The sequence below is a fragment of the Heptranchias perlo genome, unplaced genomic scaffold (genome assembly GCF_035084215.1).
Source record: "Heptranchias perlo isolate sHepPer1 unplaced genomic scaffold, sHepPer1.hap1 HAP1_SCAFFOLD_639, whole genome shotgun sequence".
Classification (NCBI taxonomy): Eukaryota; Metazoa; Chordata; class Chondrichthyes; order Hexanchiformes; family Hexanchidae; genus Heptranchias; species Heptranchias perlo.
In genome coordinates, this window is record NW_027139665.1 from 64976 (window position 1) to 79791 (window position 14816).

Below are 14816 nucleotides of genomic sequence, written 5' to 3' on the forward strand. Positions count from 1 at the left end.
CCGTCTCCACCACCCTCCTCTCCCCCCTCCCCTCCTCTCCCCCCTCCCCTCCTCTCCCCCGTCTCCACTCCCCTCCTCTCCCCCCGTCTCCACTCCCTCCCTCCCCCCGTCTCCACTCCCCTCCTCTCCCCCTTCTCCACTCCACTCCCCTCCCCTCCTCTCCCCTTCTCCACTCCACTCCCCTCCCCTCCTCTCCCCCCGTCTCCACTCCACTCCACTCCTCTCCCCCCGTCTCCACTCCACTCCCCTCCTCTCCCCCCGTCTCCACTCCACTCCACTCCCTCCTCTCCCCCCGTCTCCACTCCCCTCCTCTCCCCCCCGTCTCCACTCCACTCCACTCCCCTCCTCTCCCCCCGTCTCCACTCCCCTCCTCTCCCCCCGTCTCCACTCCCCTCCTCTCCCCCCGTCTCCACTCCCCTCCTCTCCCCCCCGTCTCCACTCCCCTCCTCTCCCCCCGTCTCCACTCCCCTCCTCTCCCCCCGTCTCCACTCCCCTCCTCTCCCCCCGTCTCCACTCCCCTCCTCTCCCCCCGTCTCCACTCCCCTCCTCTCCCCCCGTCTCCACTCCCCTCCTCTCCCCCCGTCTCCACTCCCCTCCTCTCCCCCCGTCTCCACTCCCCTCCTCTCCCCCCGTCTCCACTCCCCTCCTCTCCCCCCGTCTCCACTCCCTCCTCTCCCCCCGTCTCCACTCCCCTCCTCTCCCCCCGTCTCCACTCCCCTCCTCTCCCCCCGTCTCCACTCCCCTCCTCTCCCCCCCGTCTCCACTCCCCTCCTCTCCCCCCGTCTCCACTCCCCTCCTCTCCCCCCGTCTCCACTCCCCTCCTCTCCCCCCGTCTCCACTCCCCTCCTCTCCCCCCGTCTCCACTCCACTCCTCTCCCCCTTCTCCACTCCACTCCCCTCCCCTCCTCTCCCCCCGTCTCCACTCCACTCCCCTCCCCTCCTCTCCCCCCGTCTCCACTCCCCTCCTCTCCCCCCGTCTCCACTCCACTCCTCTCCCCCCGTCTCCACTCCACTCCTCTCCCCCCCGTCTCCACTCCACTCCACTCCCCTCCTCTCCCCCGTCTCCACTCCACTCCACTCCCCCCGTCTCCACTTCCCTCTCCCCCCGTCTTCACTCCACTCCACTCCCCTCCTCTCCCCCGTCTTCACTCCACTCCCCTCTCCCCCCGTCTCACTCCACTCCACTCCCTCCTCTCCCCCCCGTCTTCACTCCACTCCACTCCCCTCCTCCTCCCCCTGTCTTCACTCCACTCCACTCCCCTCCTCTCCCCCCGTCTTCACTCCACTCCACTACCCCTCCTCTCCCCCTTCTCCTCTCCACTCCACTCCCCCCTCCTCCCCCCGTCATCACTCCACTCCACTCCCCTCCTCTCCCCCTTCTCCCCTCCACTCCACTCACCCCCTCCTCTCCCCCGTCTTCACTCCACTCCCCTCCTCTCCCCCTTCTCCTCTCCACTCCACTCCCCTCCTCTCCCCCTTCTCCACTCCCCTCCTCTCCCCCCGTCTCCACTCCACTCCCCTCCTCTCCCCCCGTCTCCACTCCACTCCACTCCCCTCCTCCCCCGTCTCCACTCCACTCCACTCCCCTCCTCTCCCCCCAGTCTCCACTCCACTCCACTCCCCTCCTCTCCCCCGTCTCCACTCCACTCCACTCCCCTCCTCTCCCCCGTCTCCACTCCACTCCACTCCCCTCCTCTCCCCCTTCTCCACTCCCTCCCCCCGTCTCCACTCCACTCCCCTCCCCTCCTCTCCCCCCCGTCCTCCACTCCACATCCTCTCCCCCTTCTCCTCTCTCACTCCCCCCCCTCCCCCTTCTCCTCTCTCCTCTCCCCCTTCTCCTCTCCCCCTTCTCTCTCCCCCTTCTCTCTCTCTCTCACTCCCCTTCTCCTCCTCTCTCTCCCCTTCTCCTCTCTCTCCCCCTTCTCCTCTCTCTCTCCCCCTTCTCCTCTCTCTCTCCCCTTCTCTCCCTCTCTCACCCCCCTTCTCTCTCTCCCCCCTTCTCTCTCTCCTTCCCCTTCTCTCTCTCTCTCTCCCCTTCTCCTCTCTCCACCCCTTCCTCTCTCCCCCCTTCTCTCTCTCTCTCTCCCCTTCTCTCTCTCTCTCTCCCCTTCTCTCTCTCTCTCTCCCTTCTCCTCTCTCCACCCCTTCTCCTCTCTCCACCCCTTCTCCTCTCTCCACCCCTTCTCCTCTCTTCCCCCCTTCTCTCTCTCCCCCCCTTCTCCCTCTCCCCCCCTTCTCCTCTTCTCTCTCTCCCCCCCTTCTTCTCTTCTCCCTCCCCCCCTTCTCCTCTCTCTCCCCCTTCTCCTCTCTCTCTCCCCCTTCTCCTCTCTCTCTCCCCTTCTCTCCCTCTCCCCCCTTCTCTCTCTCCTCCCCCTTCTCTCTCTCTCCCCTTCTCTCTCTCTCTCTCCCCTTCTCCTCTCTCCACCCCTTCTCCTCTCTCCCCCCTTCTCTCTCTCTCTCTCTCCCCTTCTCTCTCTCTCTCTCCCCTTCTCCTCTCATCCACCCCTTCTCCTCTCTCCCCCCTTCTCTCTCTCTCTCTCCCCTTCTCTCTCTCTCTCTCCCCTTCTCTCTCTCTCTCTCCCCTTCTCTCTCTCTCTCTCCCCTTCTCCTCTCTCCACCCCTTCTCCTCTCTCCCCCCTTCTCTCTCTCTCTCTCCCCTTCTCCTCTCTCCACCCCTTCTCCTCTCTCCACCCCTTCTCCTCTCTTCCCCCCTTCTCTCTCTCCCCCCCTTCTCCCTCCCCCCCCCTTCTCCTCTTCTCTCTCTCCCCCTTCTTCTCTTCTCCCTCCCCCCTTCTCCTCTTCTCCCTCCCCCCCCTTCTCCTCTCCACTCCCTTCCCCCCCCCCCCCCCCCCCGTGGTTTGAACAGACGGTGAATATAACCGGGCCGGTGGTGAAGGGGATCGATTACTGGCCCCTTTTTGTTTCTCTGCTTCAAAAGGAAGCTTTTTCTTTTGAATGTTTTCAAGTAACTGGTTGGAAAACGAAGCTTCCCCCCCCCCCCCCCGGGGGGTGGGCTGCTCGGGGGTCTTTCGATGGAGAAGTGTCCGCTGCCCGACAGACTCTCCCCGGGGAAATATAATTCCTATTCTGAAAGACGCAGTCTGACTGGTGTCACCGAGGTTCTCTAACGGTGAGAGGACAAGGAGACACGTTCACCGCTGCTGCTTCCAGAGTCAGAGAATGAGGAGGAGGAGGCCATTCGCCCCATCGGGCCTCTGCTGGCTCTTGGGTTTAATTGTTCCCCACCCTGTCACTCCTTCCCCGTAGCCCAGTTTAATCGTTATTTCCATTGGTCGGTAAATAGAGGCCATTAATTTAAGATCAAAAGACGGAGGGAGGAGTTGGGGAGGGGGTTTGACCGAGGGTCCTTCCAATCACGGAAAACCCAACCCAGAACGGTTTGGGAAGGAGATTCCAGAACAGGGTGCAAACAGGAAGTGGAGAAAATAACTGGGAATGGGACTGAGGGGAGGGCGGAGAGGAGGGAATGGGACTGAGGGGAGAGCGGAGAGGAGGGGATGGGACTGGGGGGAGGGCGGAGAGGAGGGAATGGGACTGAGGGGAGGGCGGAGGGGATGGACTGAGGGGAGGGCGGAGGGGATGGGACTGAGGGGAGGGCGGAGGGAATGGGACTGAGGGGAGGGCGGAGGGGATGGGAATGGGACTGAGGGGAGGGCGGAGGGGATGGGAATGGGACTGAGGGGAGGGCGGAGGGGGGGAATGGGACTGAGGGGAGGGCGGAGAGGAGGGAATGGGACTGGGGAGAGCGGAGGGGAGGCGGAGAGGAGGGAATGGGACTGAGGGGAGGGGGGGAATGGGACTGAGGGGAGGGGGGGAATGGACTGAGGGGAGGGCGGAGAGGAGGGAATGGGACTGGGGGGAGGGCGGAGAGGAGGGGATGGGACTGAGGGGAGAGCGGAGAGGAGGGGATGGGACTGGGGGGAGGGCGGAGAGGAGGGAATGGGACTGGGGGGAGGGCGGAGAGGGAGGGAATGGGACTGGGGGGAGGGCGGAGAGGAGGGGATGGGACTGAGGGGAGGGCGGAGAGGAGGGAATGGGACTGGGGGGAGGGCGGAGAGGAGGGGATGGGACTGAGGGGAGAGCGGAGAGGAGGGGGATGGGACTGAGGGGAGAGCGGAGAGGAGGGGATGGGACTGAGGGGAGAGAGGAGGGGAGGGAATGGGACTGAGGGGAGAGGGGAGGGAATGGGACTGAGGGGAGAGAGGAGGGGATGGGACGGAGGGGAGAGAGGAGGGGAGGGGATGGGACGGAGGGGAGAGGAGGGGAGGGAATGGGACTGAGGGGAGAGAGGAGGGGATGGGACTGAGGGGAGAGCGGAGAGGTGGGGATGGGACTGAGGGGAGAGAGGAGGGGAGGGAATGGGACTGAGGGGAGAGAGGAGGGGATGGGACTGAGGGGAGAGCGGAGAGGTGGGGATGGGACTGAGGGGAGGGCGGAGGGGATGGGATGGGACTGAGGGGAGAGCGGAGAGGTGGGGATGGGACTGAGGGGAGAGCGGAGAGAGGAGGGGAGGGAATGGGACTGAGGGGAGAGGGGAGGGAATGGGACTGAGGGGAGAGAGGAGGGGATGGGACGGAGGGGAGAGAGGAGGGGAGGGAATGGGACTGAGGGGAGAGAGGAGGGGATGGGACTGAGGGGAGAGCGGAGAGGTGGGGATGGGACTGAGGGGAGGGCGGAGGGGATGGGATGGGACTGAGGGGAGAGCGGAGAGAGGAGGGGATGGGACTGAGGGGAGAGCGGAGAGGTGGGGATGGGACTGAGGGGAGAGCGGAGAGAGGAGGGGAGGGAATGGGACTGAGGGGAGAGGGGAGGGAATGGGACTGAGGGGAGAGAGGAGGGGATGGGACGGAGGGGAGAGAGGAGGGGAGGGAATGGGACTGAGGGGAGAGCCGGGGGGGGAATGGGACGGAGGGGAATGGGACTGGGGAGAGCAGAGGGGAGGGGGGAATGGGGCGGAGGGGAGAGCGGAGAGGGGGATGGGACGGTTTCGGGTCAATGGTTAGTGTTAGGATTTGTGGTTAAAAGTTGGGGTCTGATTAGGGTTAATGGTTAGGGTCGGTTGGGATCAGTGGGTGGGGTCAATGGTTAGTGATGGAATTACTAGTTTGGGTTGAGTTTGGGGTTAAAGGTTAGTGTCAGTGAGTGGGGGTCAGTGAGTGAGGGTCAATGGTTGGGGTCAGTGGTTAGCGATGGATTACTAGTTTGGGGTAAAGGTTAGAGTCAGTGGTTAGCAATGGATTACTAGTTTGGGTGAGTTTGGGGTCAAAGGTTAGAGTCAGTGAGTGGGGTCAATGGTTAGCGATGGATTACTAGTTTGGGGTTAAAGGTTAGAGTCAGTGAGTGGGAGTCAATGATTGGGGTCAGTGGTTAGCAATGGATTACTAGTTTGGGTTGAGTTTGGGGTTAAAGGTTAGAGTCACTGGTTGGGGTCAATGATTAGGGTCAGTGGTTAGCGATGGATTACTAGTTTGGGGTTAAAGGTTAGTCAGTGAGTGGGGGTCAGTGGTTGGGGTCAATGGTTAGTGATGGATTATTGGTTTGGGGTTAAAGGTTAGAGTCAGTGGTTGGGGTCAATGGTTAGCGATGGATTACTAGTTTGGAGTTAAAGGTTAGAGACAGAGAGTGGGGGTCAGTGGTTGGGGTCACTGGTTAGTGATGGATTACTAGTTTGGGGTTAAAGGTTGGGGTCACTGGTTAGCGATGGATTACTAGTTTGGGGTTAAAGGTTAGTGTTCTCTTCCCGCGCGATCCTTTTCCCGCCGATTTCCGGCCCCGCCCCCTCCATTCACGTCACGTGACCCGCCGATGACGCGCCGCTCCCGCTCCGTATTTAAATTAGACACAAACAGTGAAAGCGGTTTGGACCGATTGATCGGTGGGATGATGATGATGATTATTATTATTATTATTTATTTATTATTATTTATTTTTCTGCTTTTTTCACCTCAAAAACACGAAAAAATCTTCGATGGGATTTTAAAATATTTTTAACAAAGGACGATGACGTTAAAAGCCCCGCCCCCGCCGCGCGTGCGCAGTGGGCTTCCGCCCGGTCGCCCGTCACCCAACCTTAACCCCGCCCCCTCATTTACATACATTAAATATTTATATATTTCACCACACACCAAAAAAAAGTTAAATTCTGTCCGGTTTCATTTCATTCCAAATAAATATATAAATCTCTATAAATATATAAATATTATTAAGCGGGGGGCGGGGCGGACGGTTTGGCTCCGCCTCCTGCGTGTGCGGTCGTTGGCGCCACCTCGCTGCGCATGCGCTCTCTCCTCCTCCCCGAGGGACCGCCCCCTTTCCCTCCCGTCAATTTACATAAATAAAAATAATTAATTAAATCATAAAATCATAAATTGGAGCCACTTTTTATATATTTTTTTTCTCCTGTTTTTTTATAATTTGAGGGAAGAAATGACGAAAGTGAATAATTAACATGACGGTGACGGTTGGCTCCGCCCCCTCCGAGCACGCACCGCGCATGCGGCGACGGGGAGCGGAGAAGGGGCGGCACCGCGCATGCGGGGCGTGGCCAGGTGGGGGCGGCACCGCGCATGCGGGGCACGAAAGGGCGGCACCGCGCATGCGGGGTGAGGGGCGGGGGGGGGACGGAGGGCCGGCACCGCGCATGCGGGCGAGTGAGGGAGGGGGGAGGGGGGTGGGGGGGGCGCCGGCGCCGCGCATGCGGGGCGAGGGGAGGGGGGTTTAAGGGGGCGGTGCCGGGCGGCCGCGGCGCCATTTGCCGGGTGAGTGAGGAGGCCCCGGGGGGGCGGCGGCAGCGGCGGCGGGGGGAAGGAAGCGGCGAGTCCGAGCGCATCATGGCCGTCAGCCTGGACAAGGAGGCCTATTACCGGCGGCTCAAGCGGCTCTACAACCAGTGGAAGGTAACGCGAGCTCGGGGATTCCGGGCGGGCCTAGGCCTCGCCCTCCGCCTCCCGGGGCCTGGGGCTTGGGCCGAGGCCCGGCCCGGGCTACAGTGAGGGGGGGGAGGAGGTAGGAAAGACCCGGGGCCTCGGCCTTGGCCTCCTCGCACACCCTCCCCACAGGCCCCGGGGGAACCAGGGCCTTTCCTGCCCCTCCTGCCCCGGGCACCCCCTCCTCTCCCCGGCCCGGGGGGGGGCTGAGCCTCGGCCTTTGTGTAAAAGTGGGGAATGAATGAGAATTGTGGATCTTTCTGGTCAAATAACTGTGTTTTTATCAAAATCATCGCCCGCAGACTCATTAAACTATTAAAATATTAAACTCCGTCCAATAAACTATTAAAATATTAAACTCCGTCCAATAAACTATTAAAATATTAAACTCCGTCCAATAAACTATTAAAATATTAAACTCCGTCCAATAAACTATTAAAATATTAAACTCCGTCCATTAAACTATTAAAATATTAAACTCCGTCCAATAAACTATTAAAATATTAAACTCCGTCCAATAAACTATTAAAATATTAAACTCCGTCCATTAAACTATTAAAATATTAAACTCCGTCCAATAAACTATTAAAATATTAAACTCCGTCCAATAAACTATTAAAATATTAAACTCCGTCCATTAAACTATTAAAATATTAAACTCCGTCCAATAAACTATTAAAATATTAAACTCCGTCCATTAAACTATTAAAATATTAAACTCCGTCCAATAAACTATTAAAATATTAAACTCCGTCCATTAAACTATTAAAATATTAAACTCCGTCTATTAAACTATTAAAATATTAAACTCCGTCCAATAAACTATTAAAATATTAAACTCCGTCCAATAAACTATTAAAATATTAAACTCCGTCCAATAAACTATTAAAATATTAAACTCCGTCCAATAAACTATTAAAATATTAAACTCCGTCCAATAAACTATTAAAATATTAAACTCCGTCCAATAAACTATTAAAATATTAAACTCCGTCCAATAAACTATTAAAATATTAAACTCCGTCCATTAAACTATTAAAATATTAAACTCCGTCCAATAAACTATTAAAATATTAAACTCCGTCCATTAAACTATTAAAATATTAAACTCCGTCCAATAAACTATTAAAATATTAAACTCCGTCCAATAAACTATTAAAATATTAAACTCCGTCCAATAAACTATTAAAATATTAAACTCCGTCCATTAAACTATTAAAATATTAAACTCCGTCCATTAAACTATTAAAATATTAAACTCCGTCCAATAAACTATTAAAATATTAAACTCCGTCCAATAAACTATTAAAATATTAAACTCCGTCCATTAAACTATTAAAATATTAAACTCCGTCCATTAAACTATTAAAATATTAAACTCCGTCCATTAAACTATTAAAATATTAAACTCTGTCCATTAAACTATTAAAATATTAAACTCCGTCCATTAAACTATTAAAATATTAAACTCTGTCCATTAAACTATTAAAATATTAAACTCCGTCCAATAAACTATTAAAATATTAAACTCCGTCCAATAAACTATTAAAATATTAAACTCCGTCCAATAAACTATTAAAATATTAAACTCCGTCCAATAAACTTTTAAAATATTAAACTCCGTCCAATAAACTATTAAAATATTAAACTCCGTCCATTAAACTATTAAAATATTAAATTCCGTCCATTAAACTATTAAAATATTAAACTCCGTCCATTAAACTATTAAAATATTAAACTCCGTCCAATAAACTATTAAAATATTAAACTCCGTCCAATAAACTATTAAAATATTAAACTCCGTCCATTAAACTATTAAAATATTAAACTCCGTCCATTAAACTATTAAAATATTAAACTCCGTCCATTAAACTATTAAAATATTAAACTCCGTCTATTAAACTATTAAAATATTAAACTCCGTCCATTAAACTATTAAAATATTAAACTCCGTCCAATAAACTATTAAAATATTAAACTCCGTCCAATAAACTATTAAAATATTAAACTCCGTCCATTAAACTATTAAAATATTAAACTCCATCCATTAAACTATTAAAATATTAAACTCCGTCCAATAAACTATTAAAATATTAAACTCCGTCCATTAAACTATTAAAATATTAAATTCCGTCCATTAAACTATTAAAATATTAAACTCCGTCCATTAAACTATTAAAATATTAAATTTAATCCAATAAACTATTAAAATATTAAACTCCGTCCAATAAACTATTAAAATATCAAATTTAATCCATTAAATTATTAAAATATCAAATTTAATCCGATAAACTATTAAAATATCAAATTTAATCCGATAAACTATTAAAATATCAAATTTAATCCGATAAACTATTAAAATATCAAATTTAATCCGATAAACTATTAAAATATTAAATTTAATTCAATAAACTATTAACATATCAAATTCCATCCGATAAACTATTAAAATATCAAATTTCATCTAATAAACTATTAAAATATTAAATTCCATCCAATAAACTTGAAATATCAAATTTAATCCAATAAACTGTTGCAAAGCAAATTAAACTGGAAAGTTATCCAGGTTCCAAGTTGTTTTGTATTAAACTATTAAAACTGACCCGGTAGTGATCAGATTAAACCAGCGTTCACCCCGTGATATTTGTTAGAAAGTGTTTATTGAAGCCGTGTTTATTGGTGATTAAACTATTCGGGTCTCGCGCTCTCTCTCCTACCGATAATCTCTGCACCCAGTCAGCGTTTCCTGTTGCAACGTCCTGTGACCACATTTACAGTGGGGACTTCCTATGTAAACGTCACACTGCAGTTACACCCTCCCACCAGCGGTGGCACTGCAGAGCTGTGGGTGACCGAGCAGTGCCTGACGGAAAATTTCATCTGAAATGCGTTTACGCAGAGGCGAGGCTTCAGCGCCTGATGTAATAAACTTTATATCAACGGTTGGGCAGCCCGAGTACGAGTAAATTTAAAATGCTGATTTATCTTGAATGTAGGATGGTTTTTTGGTCCGATATTAAGTTTTAACTTCACGTTGTGTCGTATCACGGGCGCCCTAAATGCATCGCCGCTTAAAGTGCGGAAATGCTGGAAACATACAGCAGGTCAGGCAGCGTGTGTGGAGAGAGAGTTCACCTTTGTACAATTTATATAGCCCTGGAGTTCTTTGAAGCATCAGAGAGGGTCGATGAGGGCAGTGCAGTTGATGTTATGTATATGGACTTTCAAAAGGCGTTCGATAAAGTGCCACATTAGATTTATTCAAAATTCGAAGCACTGCATGAGATTAAAGGGACGGCAGTAACTTGGGGACACAATTAGCTAAAGGGGTAGGAGACAGCGAGTAGTGGTGAAAGATGCAGTGGGGTCCCCCGGGGGTCCATTGCTTTCTCTGGTTATATATAAATGACCTGGACTTGGGTATAGGGGGTACAGCTTTGACCTTTGTGGAAAGTTGGCAGCGTAGTAAATGTTGAGGAGGATGGTGACAGACTTCAGGAGGAGATGGACAGACTGGTGAAATGGGCAGACACACGGCAGGTGCAATTTAATGTGGATCAGTGTGAAATGAGGCCGTATAATCTAACTGGGACTATTCCGAGGGGGGGGTGCAAGAGCAGAGGGACCTGGGGGGGGCATATTCCCAAATCATTGAAGGTGGCAGGGCAAGTTGATCAGGCAGTTAAGAAAGTGTGTGGGATACTTGGCTTTTTGTAAATAAGGGCACTGAATACAAAAACAAGGGAGTAATGCTAAACTTTTACAATTCACTGGGTTCGGCCCCAGCTGGAGTATTGTGTCCAGTTCTGGGCCCCACACGTTAGGAAGGATGTGACGGCCTTAGAGAGGGTGCGGAGGAGATTTACTGGAATGGTCCCAGGGATGAGGGACCTCAGTGATGTGGAGAGACTGGAGAAGCTGGGATTGTTCTCCTCAGAGCAGAGAAGGTTAAGGGGAGACCTCATAGAAAATTTACGGCACAGAAGGAGGCCATTCGGCCCATCATGTCAGAGCCCCCCAGCCGAATCCCACTTTCCCGCACTCGGTCCCTATCCCTGTGGGTTTCGGCTCTTCAGGTACTCTTTAAATGAGTTGAGGGTTTCTGCCTCTCCCACCCTCTCAGGCAGTGAGTTCCAGACTCCCACCACCCTCTGGGTGAAAACATTTCTCCTCAGCTCCCCTCTAATCCTTCCACCAATCACTTTAAATCTATGCCCCCTGGTCACTGACCCCTCTGCTAAGGGAAATAGGTCCTCCCTATCCACTCTATCTGGGCCCCTCATAATTTTATCACCTCAATTAAATCTCCCCTCAGCCTCCTCTGTTCCAATGAAAACAACCCCAGTCTATCCAATCTTTCCTCATAGCTAAAATTCTCCAGTCCTGGCAACATCCTCGTAAATCTCCTCTGCACCCTCTCGAGTGCAATCACATCCTTCCTGTAATGTGGTGACCAGAACTGTGCACAGTACTCAAGCTGTGACCTAACCAGTGTTTTATACAGTTCCAGCATAACCTCCCTGATCTTATATACATGATGTGGAGATGCCGGTGATGGACTGGGGTTGACAATTGTAAACAATTTTACAACACCAAGTTATAGTCCAGCAATTTTATTTTAAATTCACAAGCTTTCGGAGGCTTCCTCCTTCCTCAGGTGAACGATGTGAAAAAGTCATCGTTCACCTGACGAAGGAGGTAGCCTCCGAAAGCTTGTGAATTTAAAATAAAATTGCTGGACTATAACTTGGTGTTGTAAAATTGTTTACAATTATATTCTATGCCTTGGCTATGGGTACGGTAGCATAGTGGTTATGTTACTGGACGAGTAATCCAGAGGCCTGGACTAATAATCCAGAGTTATGAGTTCAAATCCCACCACAGCAGCTGGGGAATTTAAATTCAGTTAATTAAATAAAATCTGGAATTAAAATACTAGTATCAGTAATGATGGCCATGAAACTACCGGATTGTTGTAAAAACCCACCTGCTTCACTAATGTCCTTTAGGGAAGGAAACCTGCCGTCCTTACCCGGTCTGGCCTATATGTGACTCCAGACCCACAGCAATGTGGTTGATTCTTAATCGCCCTCTGAAATGGCCGAGCAAGTCACTCAGTTGTAAAATCTTACTAAAAAAAGTCATAATAAGAATAAAACCGGACGGACCACCCGGCATCGGACCACTAGGCACCGGACACGACAACGGCAAAACACCAAGCCCAGTCGACCCTGCAAGGTGCTCCTTACTAACATCTGGGGACTTGTGCCAAAATTGGGAGAGCTGTCCCACAGACCAGTCAAGCAACAGCCTGACTTAGCCACACTCACAGAATCATACCTTTCAGCCAACGTCCCAGACTCTTCCATCACCATCCCTGGGTATGTCCTGTCCCACCGGCAGGACAGACCCACCAGAGGTGGTGGTACAGTGATATACAGTCAGGAGGGAGTGGCCCTGGGAGTCCTCAGCATTGACTCTGGACCCCATGAAATCTCATGGCATCAGATCAAACATGGGCAAGGAAACCTCCTGCTGATTACCACCTACCGCCCTCCCTCAGCTGATGAATCAATCCTCCTCAAGAGCAAGAGCCAGGTTCGGGGCACCACGGGTGGCTCTGCTGCACAGGAGGGGAGGAAGAAGAGTGGCAGGGCTATAGTGATAGGGGATTCAATTGTAAGGGGAACAGACAGGCGTTTCTGCGGCCGCAAACGTGACTCCAGGATGGTATGTTGCCTCCCTGGTGCTAGGGTTAAGGATGTCACGGAGCGGCTGCAGGGCATTCTGGAGGGGGAGGGTGAACAGCCAGTAGTCGTGGTCCATATCGGTACCAACGACATAGATTTTAAAAAAGGGATGAGGTCCTGCAAGGTGAATTTAAGGAGTTAGGAGATAAATTAAAAAGCAGGACCTCAAAGGTAGTGATCTCAGGATTACTCCCAGTGCCATGTGCTGGTGAGTATAGGAACAGGAGAATAGACAGGATGAATGCGTGGCTGCAGGGATGGTGTAGGAGGGAGGGATTTAGATTCTGGGACATTGGGACCGGTTCTGGGGAAGGTGGGACCTGTTCAAGCGGGACGGGTTACACCCGAGCAGGACCGGGACCGATGTCCTCGCGGGGGTGTTTGCTCGTGCTGTTGGGGAAGGTTTAAACTAGAGTGGCAGGGGGATGGGAACCTGAGCGGGGAGTTAGAAGGGAATAAAATTGAGAGCATCAGGAGAGGGGAAGACCCAGGGGAAATCTACAATACAAAGAGTAGAAACAGTTCAAGAACAAGTGAAAGGGAAAAGCGTAGAGCAGCGGAAAGAAAGTGTACTTTAGGCACGACAGATAAAGTGAAAACTAGAAGGCGTAAGGTGATTAACCCAGCATCAAAGCTGAAGGTCAGGCTAGGGTGTGTGGCCCAACTAAGAGTTCTATATACAAATGCACGGAGTATAAGGAATAAATTAAATGAACGACAGGTTCAAATTCAAATTGGAGGGTATGACATGATAGCTATTACTGAGACATGGCTGCAGGATGGTCAGGATTGGGAACTAAATATACCAGGTTATAAGGTCTACAGGAGAGACAGGGAAAATGGAAGAGGGGGAGGAGTAGCCTTAGTGATTAGAGATGAAATCACTTCAATGATAAAGGAGGATATAACGAGAGGTAAGCAGCCAACAGAGACCTTATGGGTTGAATTGAGAAATAGGAAAGGATCTAAGACTATAGTGGGAGTTGTGTATAGGACCCCTGGCAGCAGCTCTGAAGTGCTCGATTGTATAAATGCAGAGATTAGACAAGTGTGTAAGAAAGGCATAGTGGTCTTAATGGGGGACTTTAACCTTCACATAGATTGGGAAAAGCAGACAAACAACTGTCAGAAAGGTAGTGAATTTCTGGAGTGTGTCCGGGATAGTTTTCTACAGCAGTATGTCCTGGAGGCAACAAGGGGGCAAGTCATACTAGATTTAGTAATGAGTAATGAACCAGATTTAGTTAACGGCTTAACTGTGTGTGAACATCTATCCAATAGCGGTCATAACATGATCGAGTTCAATGTAGTGTTTGAAAGGGAAAAAAGTGAATCAGCTGCTAAGATTCTTGACTTGGGTAAGGCCGACTTCAATGGGATGAGACAGAGACTGTCCACAGTAAACTGGGCAAATCTGTTAATGGGTAAAACGACTGATGATCAGTGGGAAATGTTTAAAGAAACATTTAACGTGATACAGAATCGGTTTATACCCCTGAGGGGCAAGAACTCTACTTGCCAAAAAAAACAGCCATGGACAACTAAAGAGGCAAGGGACAGTATAAGACATAAGGAAAGGGCATACAAAAAGGCAAAAAATGGCACAGATCCTGGCGAATGGGAAAGATACAAAGATCAACAAAGGGTCACAAAACAGATAGTAAGAGCTACAAAAAGAGAGTATGAAAAGAAACTTGCAAGGGATATCAAAACCAATACAAAGAACTGTTATAGTTATATTAGGAAAAAGAGGGTGGTCAGGAGCAGTGTTGGCCCCTTAAAAACTGAAAGTGGGGATATTGTCATTGACAATGGCGGACATGTTGAACAATTACTTTGCGTCAGTATTTACAGTAGAAAAAGAGGATAGCATGCCGGAAATCCCAAGAAAACTAATATTGAACCGGGGACAGGGACTCGATAAAATTAATATAAGTAAAACAACAGTAATGAAGAAAATAATAGCACTAAAGAGTGACAAATCCCCAGGACCAGATGGTTTCCATCCCAGGGTTTTAAAGGAAGTAGGTGAGCACATTGCAGATGCCCTAACTATAATCTTTCAAAGTTCTCTAGATTCAGGAACTGTCCCTCTAGATTGGAAAATTGTACATGTCAC

General features: G+C 50.1%; 1 protein-coding gene across 1 annotated transcript in view; it reads left to right on the forward strand.

Annotated features, from left to right (window-relative positions):
- Nucleotides 1–6757: 6757 nt before the first annotated feature.
- Nucleotides 6758–14816, forward strand: part of LOC137317901 (FACT complex subunit SPT16-like) — a gene marked incomplete at its 3' end in the record, with an annotated part of 45139 nt that continues 37080 nt past the window's right edge. Inside the window, 1 exon segment of the mRNA XM_067980903.1 lies at nucleotides 6758–6917. Within this exon segment, the coding sequence (XP_067837004.1) occupies nucleotides 6852–6917 (66 nt within the window).